At 27.8% G+C, this 16,013-nt stretch overlaps 1 protein-coding gene across 1 annotated transcript in view; it reads right to left on the bottom strand.

Annotated features, from left to right (window-relative positions):
* The window catches only part of LOC107456705 (glycine receptor subunit alphaZ1-like), a 150,074-nt gene that overhangs the window by 18,513 nt on the left and 115,548 nt on the right, over positions 1–16,013 (bottom strand). Inside the window, exons 6-8 of the mRNA XM_016074642.5 lie at positions 6,096–6,230; positions 4,408–4,781; positions 2,062–2,097 (exon numbers count right to left, since the gene is read on the bottom strand). Of these exons, the coding sequence (XP_015930128.2) occupies positions 2,062–2,097; positions 4,408–4,781; positions 6,096–6,230 (545 nt within the window). The remainder of the gene's footprint in view (positions 1–2,061; positions 2,098–4,407; positions 4,782–6,095; positions 6,231–16,013) is intronic.

A 16,013-nucleotide genomic window follows, 5' to 3' on the forward strand; every position in this document is an offset into this window, starting at 1 on the left:
TAAGGATTTCTTCAATAAATACCTTCACCAAGTGCAATTTTGTAACTCTTTTCAAATAATTCCCATGTTTGAAGAACGAAAGTTTTTGAAAAGAGGCTAAATGCTAGGGGCCAAATATTAATGAAATAAAAATTATAAAAATAAGCATCATTTCAAGTACATTTGATTTTTCATCTGAATGAGAAAAACCGAAATAGCGAGAAAAGGAATGATGTTAAAGTCAATGAAACAGCCACGAGACCGTAATGACAGGACCAAAACATCCTGCTTCGCGCGTCAGATCAGAGCTCGTGTCCCAACGAAAATGGTAAAATACTTAACAATCGAGATATGGTGAATAGTGAGCAAGATTTCCTTTTTAGCGGAACAGAATTCCATTATATTTTTGTATAATTTCCCCCCTTTACTGCTTGATATATTAGTTAATTTAAAAAAATGAAAAGCTGTAATACAGGCTATGATACAGCATTTAAAACTATTTTAAACGTTTTCACGACATTTATGATGGGTGACCGATGCTTAAATATTCGATTTGTATAATGGTAATCATAAATTTCGTATTATAATATATTGATATAAATTATTTATTTTTCAAAACTACAATAGACAGTTAAGGAAAATAAAATTTTATTAAAATTGAATTCAGTCTAAACCATAAATATTCATTATAATTTCTAATTTAATTAAAATAATTTGGTTAAACGCCATTTTTACCAATCCTTGCATTCACGAATAAATTTTGACGAACTTTTTATATGAATGCTTTTTTGGCAGCTTTCGGCTTCAGCCTTTAAAATATAAAGAAATCTATATGAAAAGATGTTTCCGTAACAGGTGGTATCGGTTTTCTTTCAGTGTGCTTCTGCTTCATAGCACCGCATTTATTAGATGTTGATGGTATAAGCGACTACTTAGTTCATCGATTTGATTTTTATGTCTAATTATATGAATGGGCAATTTCTGTCTTTCAAACCTCATGATAATTAGTTTTGGATGTAGAAGTAAAAGAGGCAGAAGCTTTAACAATTTATTCGTAAAAATTGTTGAGAGAGAGCTCACCTATTATTGTTATAAATATTGTATCTTTCAAATTAAATTATTACTAAGATTTTTCTATAGACAATTGTAAGGTTCTAATTGAAATCTGTTATACATAAGCAATATTGTTATACATATTATGTAACAAATTGTGGAACACTATCAAAATAAATGACATTAAACAATAATGACAATTTTGCACTTTTCAATGGAGAAAAAAATCCCGGTAAAATTATTGCTGATGAAATTTCATGGTGATGAAATTTCTGGTAATAAAAAAACAACAACATAATTCTGGCCTATGGAGCCAAAATATTCGGTATTTGAAACATTTATTGGGGGAAGAGTTTATCAATGAAATTCTGGTTTACAAAATTATGATTCTTATTGCCACATATTTAGTAAGAAAAATAAAACAGCAAAGTAAATTTAGCCGAATATATGGGTTTTATGCCATGTTTTGAGATATCATGTTTAAATTATCTAATTTTACCACATTTATCAAATTTCGTCACACGTTATGAAACCATATTTTATTGTTAATTTCACTGAGATTATAACGAAAGCGCTTCGGTAAAAATATTGGGAGGGCTTGATGTTCCCATAAATCCAGAATTACGGAAAATATTACCATATTCTGGTAGTTTCGCCATACTTTTTCTTCTCAATGCGTTATTTAAAAATAGTTTGAATGTATCAAAATCTTATTTCCAGATTTTGATATTATGCTTATGAGTTATTGCTAATTATTTGCTGTTAATTTATTTTTTAATATTAATTGTTTTTAAATACAATATGATTAGTATCATAGTCCCAATTTATTTCATTTAAAGATTCTAAAATTTACTATTAAATACATTTAGTTAAAATTCATGTATTAAAGCTAATATTCAATGTTTATTATTTCGAAATGCTTGTTATGTAAATAGATCTTAATACGGGAAAATAAGCATACAGTTTTGGGTGTAATTTATTAAACAGTATTAATGTTGAAAAAACGAGATTAATGTAAATCATACAAACCTTCTTAGTTCCATTGCATTCTTCCTTATCTTCATACTACAATAAAAAGTAACATGATTCATTCATGTATATAAAACTGTTTTTTTTAGTAAAAATTATATCGTTAAATTGTAATTTAAGAGAGGATAAAATTGTTAGAAATTCTAATGGCTAATTTTCTCAATACTTCCTTACACTTAGATAGATTCAGAAAAAAACGAATAAATAGAAAAAAAAGAAAAAAAGAGAAAATGAAAAAAAACTTTTTATATTGTTTTTAGGTTCCACAAACCTTTGCCCTAACGTGCATGACTAAACAGCTTACTTTTTGTTAAATGCATTTATCTAAGTTTTGTTTTGTCGGTTTTTCTTTATTACGTGAACAGAGCGCAAAACCGAAAATTTAACATCTTAATAACTTTTATAATAACTTATTGTATAATGATCAGGTAAATTCTTTTTCAGTCGGATCTGTTAAGCGTATTTAGAAACAAATGTAAAGATTTAAAAGACTCACTTTGAAATCGCCAATCATTTTGTGCAGATATATTTTAAGGCTTAAAATTGAAATATTAAGACTTCATCTGAATAAACATCTTTCGAAGGATTTAGTCCTAACACTTCATAGTTTTCAACCATTTCCTTTTAAGGTTGTTATTTATAGGTATGCAACTTTAAGGTCAGTTTCATTTTATATATAAAAATTTTACTTGGCAGATCTGGATTCCACCAATTGTTGTTCGCAAAATGAATGTTTAAAAAAATACTATTCAAACTATTATTTTATAAATTAACTATTATTTTTTTGTTTACTTTTAAAATGTTTTTGTGTATATTTCAAACAAGATGCATTTGAATATTTTATAGAACTACATAATTTAATTTATTCTAATATGGCGTATGTGTCAATTAAAAAATAAAATCTGATCAACTCCTTGAATATTTAAGATTGAATCTTAGTAAATAAAATGTTGACTTTTAGATAAAAGGTTATTCAGGTATTTTGTTGTTTTTTATTTTGCATATTATAAAGTCCTTTAAAGTTTTTTATTTTAAAGTTATTTCATTAAAATGCGATTGAAAGTAAATTAAAAAAAAACCCTAAGTGCTTGTAAGTAACTTGAATTTTAATGCAATTAATACATAATTTTACTAGTTATAAATCCTTAACTCTCTGTGTATTAAATTAAAAAATCAAAATCAATTAACATAACCTTGTATATAATTATATAATTTCCCCTAATCATAATAAAAAGCTACCAATTTTATATATTTACAATTATTTTTAACGGATTTGTTCTGAAGGAGACTAATACTTTTTCAATCAAATAAAATTTTTACATAAATTATTCAACATTAAATTTATAAACTCTTTATTAAATTATTTCGGATTACAGAAACTCTCCATTTATTGTATTTAGGTTTAATTTTGTTTTAAGTTCAGCTCTTTGAGTTATTTTTATGATGCATGCAACAGTGGCAGTTTTCACTTTTCAATTAATGTATTCATGTATTAGATAATTTATGTTATTAGCAGTAATACGAGATCTGTTTTTCAAATAAGGGCTGTAAAAACCAAAGGAATAAATAAATGAAAACCAAAGGAAAGAAAATTTTCATGAAACAAATTTATTTTTTGATTCGACATACGTTTCTCTTTTCTTCAAAATAGTTGCCAAGTTTACTTTAATACTTATCATACCTTACAACTAGTATACTAGTATACTAGTATAACTACTTAGAATTCGCTCTTCATAGTAACTTACCAAAAGTTCCGATAACCAAGAGGTCACGACCTATTTCGCGTCATCGTTGTATTGATTGCCGCCAAAATGATGTTTGAAACATCGGGAAAGATGAAAATCACTTAGCGCAAGATCTGGGTGGTACTGAGGGTTAGTCTGAAACTCTCCAGACAGAAGAGTCCAATAAAGCTCGGAACTGAGCTGTCGAGAGAGTCATTCTCATGGAGAAGCAAAATTTTCAGTCAGCATGCCAGTAGGAAGCTTCGTAAACTGCACAAATCTGCCATTTAATGTATGCAGCAGACCAGCTTTTTGCGAATAGAAACGCATCACTAACCGTACCTCATACGCGGAGGGCGATTTGTTAAACTTGAGCATTTTAAAGACACAGAACTGATAGGTTACCCACGCAGCGAACTGATAGGTTACCCACACAGCGAACTGATAGGTTACCCACATACATAGGTTACACACACCACTAAGCACAGTTGTGCCCAAGATATGCCAGAACACGAAGCAAGCACTCGTTGCGACGCACGAGTCAGCTATTAGGGCACACAACAAAACGGCCCTTACTTTAAAAACAGAACTTGTAAAATTAAAAAAAAAACATATATTTTACCATTCTTAATGATATATTTTCATCAGCCACTTTTACGTTTGGAGGAGGAGAACCTCTTTTTCGCCACAAGTAATTTACGAATGTAAATTCCAGTAAAGCAGTGAAAACAAAGGTTGTGCAAGCTCCCATCCAGACGTCAATAGCCTTTACATAAGAAACGGGTGGCAAGTTGCTTTGGATTCCTGAACTCTTAGATGAAATGGTCAGCAAAGTAGTAACGCCAAGGGTAATACGGGCTGGAATAGCTTCAACGTCCAGCCAGAATGATACCCAAGAAATGACTACTATCAATATCGTTGGCAAGTATGACTGGACAAGATGGTAGCCAATTGAACGCTGCAAGTTGAACTCTGCTTTTAAGCAACTGTATTCACCTAAAATAACAATTTGTAGCATTATTTGATGGCATTCAAAGATTGAAACCATTATTAAGTTTTTTCAATTGTTATAAATTCAATTAAACTAATTTTAAGTTAATTTAAAGAAAGTAAGAGGGGACAAGTGCAATAGACAATTTTTGTATGGCTCTTTTTTTTCTTCTAAAAAATGATTAAATAAACAAAATATCAGTTACAGTTTAGAAAAAAAGGCTTAACAGAGTTGAGAATAGCATCCCACTTTTTTTTTAAATTTATAGGTTGAGAAAAAATATTTGGATTGTTTGTAACCAAAAATAATTAAGAATTATGAAATTTGTTTTTAAACCCCTCATAGTTGAATTTTTCATTAAAAGTTATAACGTTATACCAATTTCTTTTACTAGTTTCATGATTTATATTTTAGAAAATAAATGAAAGTGCGTAAATTTATATGAATTACTTGAACTTGATCTAAAATTTCTTTATTTTTATTAATTTATTAGTAAAATATTCCTTTATGTGTTTGCGTGACTCCCTTTTTGCTTGTGTTAAACGTTTCATAAAAAATAGGACCTGTTTATATGCATTTTACCATATAGAAATGTTGTAGTAAATAAAATAAATTTATTCTTTTATTTATAGAATATTTGCAATAAATTGAAATTGTATAAATACATTAAAACAATTAAAAAATTTCTGATTTTTTTTTTATCTGAACCAAGCAAGAAATGAATCATCAAATAAAATAAAGTAAAGTAAAGAACTCAAATCAAAAATAATAAAATATAACCACCAGGACACCCTCTCCGTGGTATGGATATTCCTGAGGAGTTGAAACATCCACAATCTACCCTTGCATGCAGGTTTATATTGCCGTTTCTTCACCTGTGTGTTGGATCTTTCCTTTGTGATAGTTTTTAAACTTCTTTCCCCATCTTCAACGATTGTGTTAAATGTTTATAGTTTATGATGAATTGTTGAACATTTGTTTAACAAAAACAAAATAAAATGCATTGAAATTAATTGCGCATATGAAATAAAATGAATTAAAACTAATAAAGTTTAATGTATGGAAAAATAATTAAATAAAATTAAGATTAGACATTATAGCAAATATAGCGTTAATTTTTTATATTGATTTCGTAGGATACTTTGAATAAAATGCTATTAAATTGCAACATGCTTCAAAAATAAATATTTTAAGAAGTTAATTAATTTTTTTAAAATTTGAGCAATTACTTATTCATTACAATTATCTTGACATTTTTTTTAAAATTTACTCTTAACATATTAAAATACATATAAACATATTGTTTGTAATCTACTCACCAATATGAAACTTCTCACTGCACAAGGAAGTGGTAACATTTTTAATTTCAAACTGGGGTAGTTTCAGCTTCTCAAAAAGGTTCACCGGATTTTTTTCAGACCATTTCAAATGAAGTTCACTCGTCGTTTTAGAGACTGTGTATTAAACATAGTTTAAAAATTATTATTTATACCGATATTGAAATCATGATGGTTGCGTAAACGTACCATATTAAAAAATCGTAGAATATAGAAAAAAAGTTTTTTGTCATTAAATTTTTATAATTCAGAAAACTCAATTCAACGCTTAACCATAAAGTTATCTTGAATTATAATATTCTGCAAAGTTGTTGCAATCTTAATATGGTGTCAATTTGAATTAAATCAACGTGAAGAATTTTAAACTCGTTTAAAAAAAACTGAAAAGCTGTTCAATTTAGTGGGCCAATTAATTAAAACTAAAGCAAAATATGGCGTAATATAGTTTAAAAAGGATTACTTTTCGTAAAAAAAGTAATTCAATTCTGCCCCACATGAAGGTTACAGCATACTTGCACGATATTGTGATTACGCACTCATCAAAGAAGTTCATAAAATATGCCGTAGCAGTAGGCGTAGTTTGAGAGAATAATATTATAATTTTATAACTTAGTTCATGCATGAAAATAAAAATGATTTTAATTCATAAGTCGAGTTATTATTTTTTTAGAAAAAAAAATCAGATTCTTAAGATTTTGTTTCAGCTAGATTAGATGCATTTATAGGAACTTGCAAAATATCTGATTTTTTTTTCTTAAGCTATGCACGAATTTTACAATGAATATACAGGCAAGACCTGAGTAGTTCTTATTCAAGTGAAATGATAGATATCCGAAACGGCCGAAAATCTTCAGTTATGTTTTAAAGTGTCAAAAATCGATTTGAAAATGGAATCACTGAAACAAAAGTGTAGTTGTTCAGTGGATTCGATTCCCGAACACCGAAGATTTTCTGGAAATGAGAGAGCTGACAAATTAGTCAGGAACATCTATATAAAATATAATAAACCGGTCCTTTTTACAAAACCGGTTATAAAAAGAAAAGTTGCTATTAATCTTCATTTATAATTACTAGAAAGAACTATTAAGATTAAGTGGGCAGATCTCAGACTTTCCTGACTGGATATACCATGAACCAGCGGCGCAGTTTCGAATTTTCATAGGACATGTCGGTTTGGACACACATCTGCACCACTATGGTCCACTAAGTCGTACTGTTGGCCAATTCTTTATGGCCTCTACCTTATCCAATGAAGTGCTCGTTGTGAAACGTATATTCCAGAATGGTGTAGGAAAGCAAGAGGATAAAATGAGGAAATGAGTATTTATTTTATTGTTTTGTTACTTTCCGCGTTCTTTTTGCTATTGTTAAGATACGACATTCGATGCAAAAAGTGGGCAGTTTTTAGCCACCGGTAATTTAGTGATTTCTATTGGTTTCATTTTATGATTATAAACTAACAAATAATTGAAGTGAAGGAACTGTTACTACATTATTATATGGTATAGGATTAAAGAATAGTTTTGAAATTTTATCAAGGAGCTGTTAGCTATTTATAGCTTAAAATTAATGAAAAAACTTTTTCGCAATACATGCAAGTTGCATGCATTGATTATTGACATGTAAATCAACTTTCATCTATGAGTTATTTGGAATTTATCATTGAAAAATCATTGATTTATGATCTGATTACTGAAGAGTCAATAATTAATAGAAATTTATTTTTTTCAGTTACTTAAGCCAAAAACTGAGTGAGAAATTAAAAGAATATGCTGATAATTTTTATTATAGTTTAAATTTTTTCATGAGTCGCACAATTTCTTTCATAAGTATTTATTATGTGTTTCATAATAAATACTAGAAGGTCAATAATTTTTTTTTTGAAAAAACTATGAAGGACTTTAAATGTATATGCATGCATGCCAAAAAATAAAAAAATATAATAAAATGAAACCTTTATTTCATATTTTTTTAGAATTTATTTAGAGTTTACTTCTGATGAATAAATTCTTCCTATTTATCCTACCTTCAAAATCAAAGTTTATACATAATTTATGTTAACAAAGCTGAAAATTGCTAAACTGCTATTGAGTAGAATTGAATAAATACATTTCAAACTGAATTATTAATGCTAATTCAATCAATGAATAACATTACAATCATAGTTTATTCATGAAATACGATTCAATGGTATTGCAACAGCAAAGCTCACGATACTATGCGATATGAGGAAATGTTATAATGCAAATATAACCTTTGCACGTTTTGATTTGGCATTAAATTAATTTTTAACCATAAAATGTCAAGTTTTGGCGTATTATCTATTACAGAACATGACATATTTGCTAATAAAGCAAGAGGAATGTTATCTTTATATTATTAGTTGTTCTTAAAGGTATATGTATAATTTTTAAATTGGATTTATTCTATATATATATATTAAATGTCGAATGCTTTGTTCATTAAAATCTTAATGTACCCAAATAAATGATGAAGTATTGGAATGAAAGAAAAACATTAAAATTAATAAATATTTTAAATAAAGGTATTTAATAAAGAAAGATAATACGTTTACTTCAATTATAATTTGCCTTAAACAAGAGTTTGAAGTGTTCTTTTTAAACAAATGTATTTCAGTTTTCTAAATCTGAATGGAACAGTATATCTAGCATTTCAAACGTTAAATCAGTTTTTCAATATAGTGTCATAGGCTCAGCTGAAATGTCAAAACATAAAAAAGAACCACTTTGACCAATTCCAATCAAGTGAGAGAAATTTGGTTTTCACTCCTAATTTATTGTTTGTTATTAAAAGGATAATCATTAATGAAATAATGTATGAAAATTGGATACAAACATTGAATGGAAATAATAAATATAAACTAAAATGATGCCATAATAATGGAATTCTAATATTTTAGTGAAAAAATATAAATATTCTAGAACAATTAGCAGTATAATTTAAAAACCAAAAAAGGACCAAAACATAGAATTCATATTGAGCAAGGGAAATATTTTTAAATGTGGGAGTATTTTTGTCGTAACTGTAAAGAATTACGTCTTAGTAGCTGGCATTGAAGTAGTAGAACACAAAATAAGTGTGAGAGTCTTTTCGAAAAAAATATACTAATAATTTATGAATATTTCAGTTTTAACCTCAAAAAAATAAAAAAAAACTTTAAAAAAATTTTTTTCTCAAAAAAAAATCCAACCCTGCCTGATTTAAAAAAAATAGCATTTAACTTCTCATTTAATATATTTTATTATTTTATTAAAAGTGAAAATATTATTAAAAATTAATAATTGAAATAAAATAATAATATTGCATAGAAGTTGTAATGAAATGAAACAATACCATAATAATAAAATTCTTATATTAAATTAAATTTTATGAATAACGAACAATATGAAATTTATAGTACATGTTCATAATTCGAACAATAATCAGTTACAAAACTTCCGGCTGAGAAATAATGTTTTAAGTTTAAATAAATTAATATATATTTTTTTCTCGGTTAAAAAAATATCAAGTTTTATTAATTTAACATAAATGATTTATCAGCAATAAAAATATATGATTATGAAAAAAATTGACTTATTTTTGAAAATCTATTTAGTGAGCAATATTATGCATTCAATTCGGTATTTCTAAAATTTGAAACACTCTTTCTATGGTTGAAAAGCAAAAATAACCTACACTGTTTGATATTTCTCGGAAAAAATGGGCAAATAACAGTTTATTGAATGGTTATTATACCATATTTAATCAAAACCATAAATAAAATGGTAGTCAAACTGTTAAATTTGAGAAAAACTGTTTATTAACTGCTTTTACCTAATACGGTATAACAACCAAAATTTTGACGCACTAACTAGACGACCTAATGAAGTTACTTAGTTGTTTGCAAAAGAGTACATATCATAGCCGAGCGGCTTATCTGTCAATCTCATGACTGGCAGAACTTGAGTTCGAGTCCTAGTGTTGACATCACAATATTTCTTCCATTCCCTTCAACACATAAAGAATTTCCAGTGTCCGGCACTATCCAATGCCTATTGCCTTACGAAAAGCCGAGCTCCCATGTCTAGTTACATAATTTTTTCTTAACGTTTCTGAAAAATACTAGTTTCAAATGGTTAAAAAACCGTATAGTTTTGTATTCATGGTTTTATAACCATACTTTTTGTAAATGATTTCAAAACCATAAAGGAAGAAAATTTTCTTTACCGTAAACTTAACGGTTAATCGGATGGACAGACAGCTGCCAGTTATTTTATCATAATTTTAGAATGAAAATTTTAACATTGTATGATTTTATTGAAAAACGCTTTTTGCATTTTATTGTCAGCATTTCAATAATAATAAAAAAATTCAATACCTTAAACATCCTTTTCTTAATTCACTTATATTTTACAGCTTTTTTATACAGCTTATTTATAAAGAAAACCAACTACCTAAGCTATTTGCACAAATGTTGGTGAGACTTTATGACTACGTAGTTTCTACTTTTTTTTAACAGCTCTTCCTTTTTGCTTAGCATAGATATTGGAAATTTAGACATTATTGCAGAACAACTTTTGATGTGTTCACTTGTATTAATACTTTTTTCATCAAAGCAGCAAATATCTTTATTAAAACTACCTTGAAGAGGAATATTATTAAGAATGATACTTGGTGTCAGAAATACTTTACTGAAGAAACTGTACTGTGTATGGTTTGATTATTTAAAATGTTCATAAACAGCTTGTGGTATCTGAAAAACTGCGAAGAATATTAAAATATAATGCAATGCAAATTAATTTCTCAATCCTTTTATGGATACTAATATGGAAAACGTTTGTTCAGTTTTTGGTTTTTGTTTGTTTCCTTTCCGAATGTGTCTGAATCAATTTTAAACGTTTTTTCAAATATCTAAATGATTCCATGCTTTACTAATTGTAGAATTTAAGGCAAAATGCAAAGTACCTTATTTCTCATATGTAATATTTTTATATCACACCTTTCCTTCATTTCTGGTAAGTACTTAGCAAGTACTTTTAATTATAAGTACTTAACAAGTTTCTGAAATGTCTGTTAAATTCGATTTTTGTTTCTAGACGAGTTGATTTAAATCCACAAAAGCGTCATGATTTTTTGTAACTACCAATTTCATGTAGTAATCTTACACATATTTACAATAAAATTGGACCAACTTATTTGAAGTGTGAGGATTCATTTTAATGAGGGCAGTTTTCAAAATTTTTACAAAAGTTTTTCATTTAATTTAAATTTCAAGAAACTTGTAAGTAATAAATAATTGGTACAGCATAAAGTAGTCATCAATTGCTATCAATAGACTTAAGCAGTATTTTTTCCCCTTTTTTTTTTTTTTTTTTTGCTTTATATATTTTTTTCCTTAACACATATTTACAATAAAATTGGACCAACTCTTTTGAAATGTGAGAATTCATTTTAATGACGGTAGTTTTCTAAATTTTTGTAACAATTTTTCATTTAATTTAAATTTCAGGAAACTTGTAAGTAATAAAAAATTGGCACAGCATAAAGTAGTCATCAATTGTTATCAATAGATTTAAGTATGAATTTTCCCCTTTTTTCTGTTTTATATATATTTTTTTCAAAGTTTGGACACAAATTCAGTAAATTTTACTTCTTATTTGTACATTTTTGTTCAGACAAATACGAAACGAATTTAATGTATAAAATGAAATGTAATTCTTTTTCTTTAAGGATAGTATAAAAATTTAAAGAAGTTTCAATCCTCTTTTAAGTATTATTTTGCGTGCTCTTTCTGTCTGAAATACGAAAAAGTATCACGCAATAATTCAAGACTCATCTAAAAGTAAATAATCTAATGAAAGCTAAAGTAATCCGTAGCCATAATGCGTGCATATATTATTCATAAATTATAATTTATGCTAGTTTTAATTAAGTAAGAATAATTTGAATAGACGTTGAGGAGGGAAAACCAATAATTGGGATGATAGAAATTTTGAATAATATTCTAATCAGAATTTCCCTCTGAATTAGAACCTTGATTACTTTTATGATTGATATAAATGTCAGAAAAATAATAGAAATAATTAATAGAGCATAAATTTTATAAGAGTATATATCTGCTAATTAACTTTGTACCTCTTTGTATTTTTTTAAAATAAATATCTTAGAAAAGTGGAAATAAATAAACTTTTTGTTTGATTATTAAAAGTTCATATTTTAAGCCAAAAATATTTTTACCAAACACATCTACTGGCTGTATACTTTTTAACTAATTTGAGAACTCAATTGTCAATGAATTTCTAGCTTTGATTCGTAAGATAAGCTAAGTTCAGCTATTATCAATTAAGTATTTTATCTGGTGAAAAATAACTAATACTAGAAAAATACTAGAGGGTGGGTCAAATTAAGCGTGCAGTTGGTAAGGTTAATGGTACAAGGTAATAGGTAATTTTCCAAAAAACCACGAAGTGTTTTGAAATTATGTTATGGTTAGCTGTTTGTGAAGAAGTTTTGTTCTGCCAGGTTTTTAAATAATATGTTTTTTAATTTGAAAATTCATTTCTGGTCATTAAAATTGCCACACCATCAAGGTAAGTGAAAGAATGATTTTATTGGACTCACATATCATAGTGGAAAAAAACAAAACAAAAGTAATTAAATTTATACCACGTTAGAATGTACAAATCCTGGGAATTCAGCATCTGAAGTTGCCACTTCTGGTATAAATGGCATTATTCATTGTACATCATGATATGTATGTCGCATTGTTCACTGTTTAACAGACATTGTAGGACATTTTTAAGGACCTCAGTAATACAATTTCATGGCAATGTTCCAGTTCATTGGCAGGATTGATTGGTGAATCGTGATGCAACAATAACTTGGAAACCACTGATCTTGCGTTTTCAATTATTCAACGCTTGTTAAAATGTGCTGGACGTGACTACAGTTGCAAATGATATGGATCAACAGAAATCGAAACAGAATAGACAACATGCTGTCGATATTTTCTTGCTGATAAGTTAGGCCTGGAAGAAATATCCGAACGTGCCTTATCACGTCTGCAATGTAATGGTAGGTGTTCTAATTATCTGTAATGTAAACAAGTAGTGATTGACAATTGTATTCAATGACGCACCTTAACATCATTCCAAGTGATGGGTGAACATGACAATGTCCAACGTACGTTTGTGACATACGTTCTCCATTATGTTGCTCAATATGATTGGTGCTAGTAATATTATATATACATAATCTGGATTCGTCTGAGGTACCATCAGTCTTTTTTCTAGAATTGTCGTTAATCACATCCCTGAAAACACTTCTGTCTGTGACTCACGCCCGTATTCACCATTAACCCTAACCCTCAGTCAGAGCTCAAAACAGGTTTTATGAGAGCAACTCTAGGCCAGAGTCCACAATTTCATTTCACCGTGTACGTAACTGCGAATTACTCTAATCCAGAGTTAACTTTAACCTGAAGATATTCCCGGTTAGAGTAACCGCGCATGCGCAGTAAACGAGTGTTTGTTCATTTACTTCGTTGGTATTTATTTATATTTCTGCTCTTTTTAGTTTGATAATTTTAATTGTTTTAAATTTCGATTCTTTTTTTTGTATTTTTAACCTGCAGATTTCCCCGGTTTGAACAAACGCGGATATGAAGAAGGAGATTTTTTATTTATTTATGTTTTCAAAAATAGCACTTTTGATGTTCCGTTGCTTATGTTCAATGAGGTCAATTTTTTCACTTGATGCAACTATAATTAATTTATATCTTTGCCCTGCCTTCAAAAAAATATAGCATACCCATAATATTAATAAAATGAAAATATATTAATAAAATGAAAATTAAATAACTCTTTATTTTGATGTTCGGTTGCTTTTTTTTTGTTTAATAAGATCCTTTTTTTTACTCGATGTAACTATAATTAATTTATATCAAATAAATGCTTATTAATAAAATGAAAATTAAATTTTCTTGAATTAATATCTTCTACAGAAGATACTATATATATTTCTCAAATTATTATTAGCAGTCGTTACAGCACTTAAATAATTTTTCACTCGAAAAAAAAGTCGTGGATAATAAAGATTTCGGCTACAATAATTCAAATGAATAGTGTAAGTAAGAAGATTGTAAATAATTTAACTAACTTTTACTTACCTTTTTAAAAGAAAGAAAACAATCGATACTTGAAAGAAATATAAAATTTAAAAAAGAATATAATTCATTAAATGTTTTTAGATTTCGATAATATCTATCGAGAGGATAGATCTTGCCCAAAAATTAAAATAGTTTAGAGTTGAACTTCCAAAATAATGTGCAATATTTAGATATGAAGATAACGAAGAGAATTTAAATTTTTTTTAATCCATAAAATAAAGCTATTAATTAAATTTAAAAACAGATACATTATTTTAAATATATATTAGAAATTATGCTGAAACAAATATTACTTAATCTATGCAAATTTTGATCCGAGGTAACATTTTAACTACACAATAATTTGCATCAAATAATTTTGCAAATCAGGAAATTTAGAATTTTATAAGCATAAAATAATCTGCTGAATATTTCGAAAAAATAGGATCATTTGGAAGAGATTTATTGCTTAAAACTATATGAAATTGAAATGCCCGTCTTTAGTTATAATTTTTATATAGCCTGACTACTTTATGACATATGGGGCATTTATACAACTGATATATTTCCATGTATAATTATCTAAATAATTAAATTTTTAAAGGCATAATTCTTTTTAAAATTTTAAAGTTTCGGAATATATGTTCCGATTATGACATTTTCCTTTAAAAAAATAGTTATCTTATTCACTATATCACAGACGTCGATTCTATCTTATCATCAGCAGATGGCAGCACAATAGTAGTCATTTATAACTTCTGAATAATATGAATGTGTTGATTTATGCTTATCTGTACTAAGAAGTTTATTATATACAATTTCATTTAAAATTTAAAAAAAAAAAATTCTTCTCAATGGTTTAAGTTATCGATTATATGTTATGAAGGGGAAGAAAAAAAAAGATTAAAAATACGCGAATAAGTATGATAATGATGTTAGCATAATCCCCTTGATCATAGTGTAAAATAAAAGTACTAAATAATTGTATGAAGTAAAAGTATTTTTAATTGAATTTCAGTTACATTTCTATGGTTGCTTGCGGCTTTATGATATCCATAATAATAAAATATCTAAATTCATAATAATAAAGCTCGGATCCTTTTGCTCATCAATACAAGTCAGTTAGGAAAACGAAATTAAACATATTTTTTATTTGACCAGTGAAAGAGAGATTCAAATTTAATTACTCGATGCAATCTTTTTTTCTTCTTCTTTTAATAGAAATTTAAGAAAAACAAAAAAAAAAGCAGCGAAAATTGAAAACAAACGCTGTTAATACAGATATAAATCTACGGCCGGGATGCAATCTACCTCCTGTAACTGCAGGTCAAGTAACCCGCAGTTAAGAAAACGACGGTCGAAAAATAATGGTGGTATCGCTTTTGAACTGTCGGTCAAAGTTTCCAAACCGGGGGTTTTGGAACTGGGAGTTCGCGTTAGGTCAGAGTCAATGGTGAATACGGGGGATGTGACAAGGGTAACTGAAGCCATGGTTGCCACGTTGAAAATTCATTTTTCTGCATCGTCAAATCGTTCAAGCAAAATTTTGTTTTCTTACAAATGATTCTACTTCTCAAATCATTGTTAGTAATATGATTGTGCTATCTCTTGTAGTTACGTGGATACAATTTCTGCCATTTCGGCTGTTAGTAGCAGAGAGTGTTTAAATTTCGTTCTATGAGCGTTTTGAACCCATTGATTTAAAATTCTGTTCACAGTTAATGCTCTCGGATGAAGCGAGCAGCTATAGTGCT

This window comes from Parasteatoda tepidariorum, chromosome 11 (genome assembly GCF_982258835.1).
Source record: "Parasteatoda tepidariorum strain Cologne lab strain chromosome 11, Ptep-v5.0, whole genome shotgun sequence".
In the NCBI taxonomy this organism is placed as follows: domain Eukaryota; kingdom Metazoa; phylum Arthropoda; class Arachnida; order Araneae; family Theridiidae; genus Parasteatoda; species Parasteatoda tepidariorum.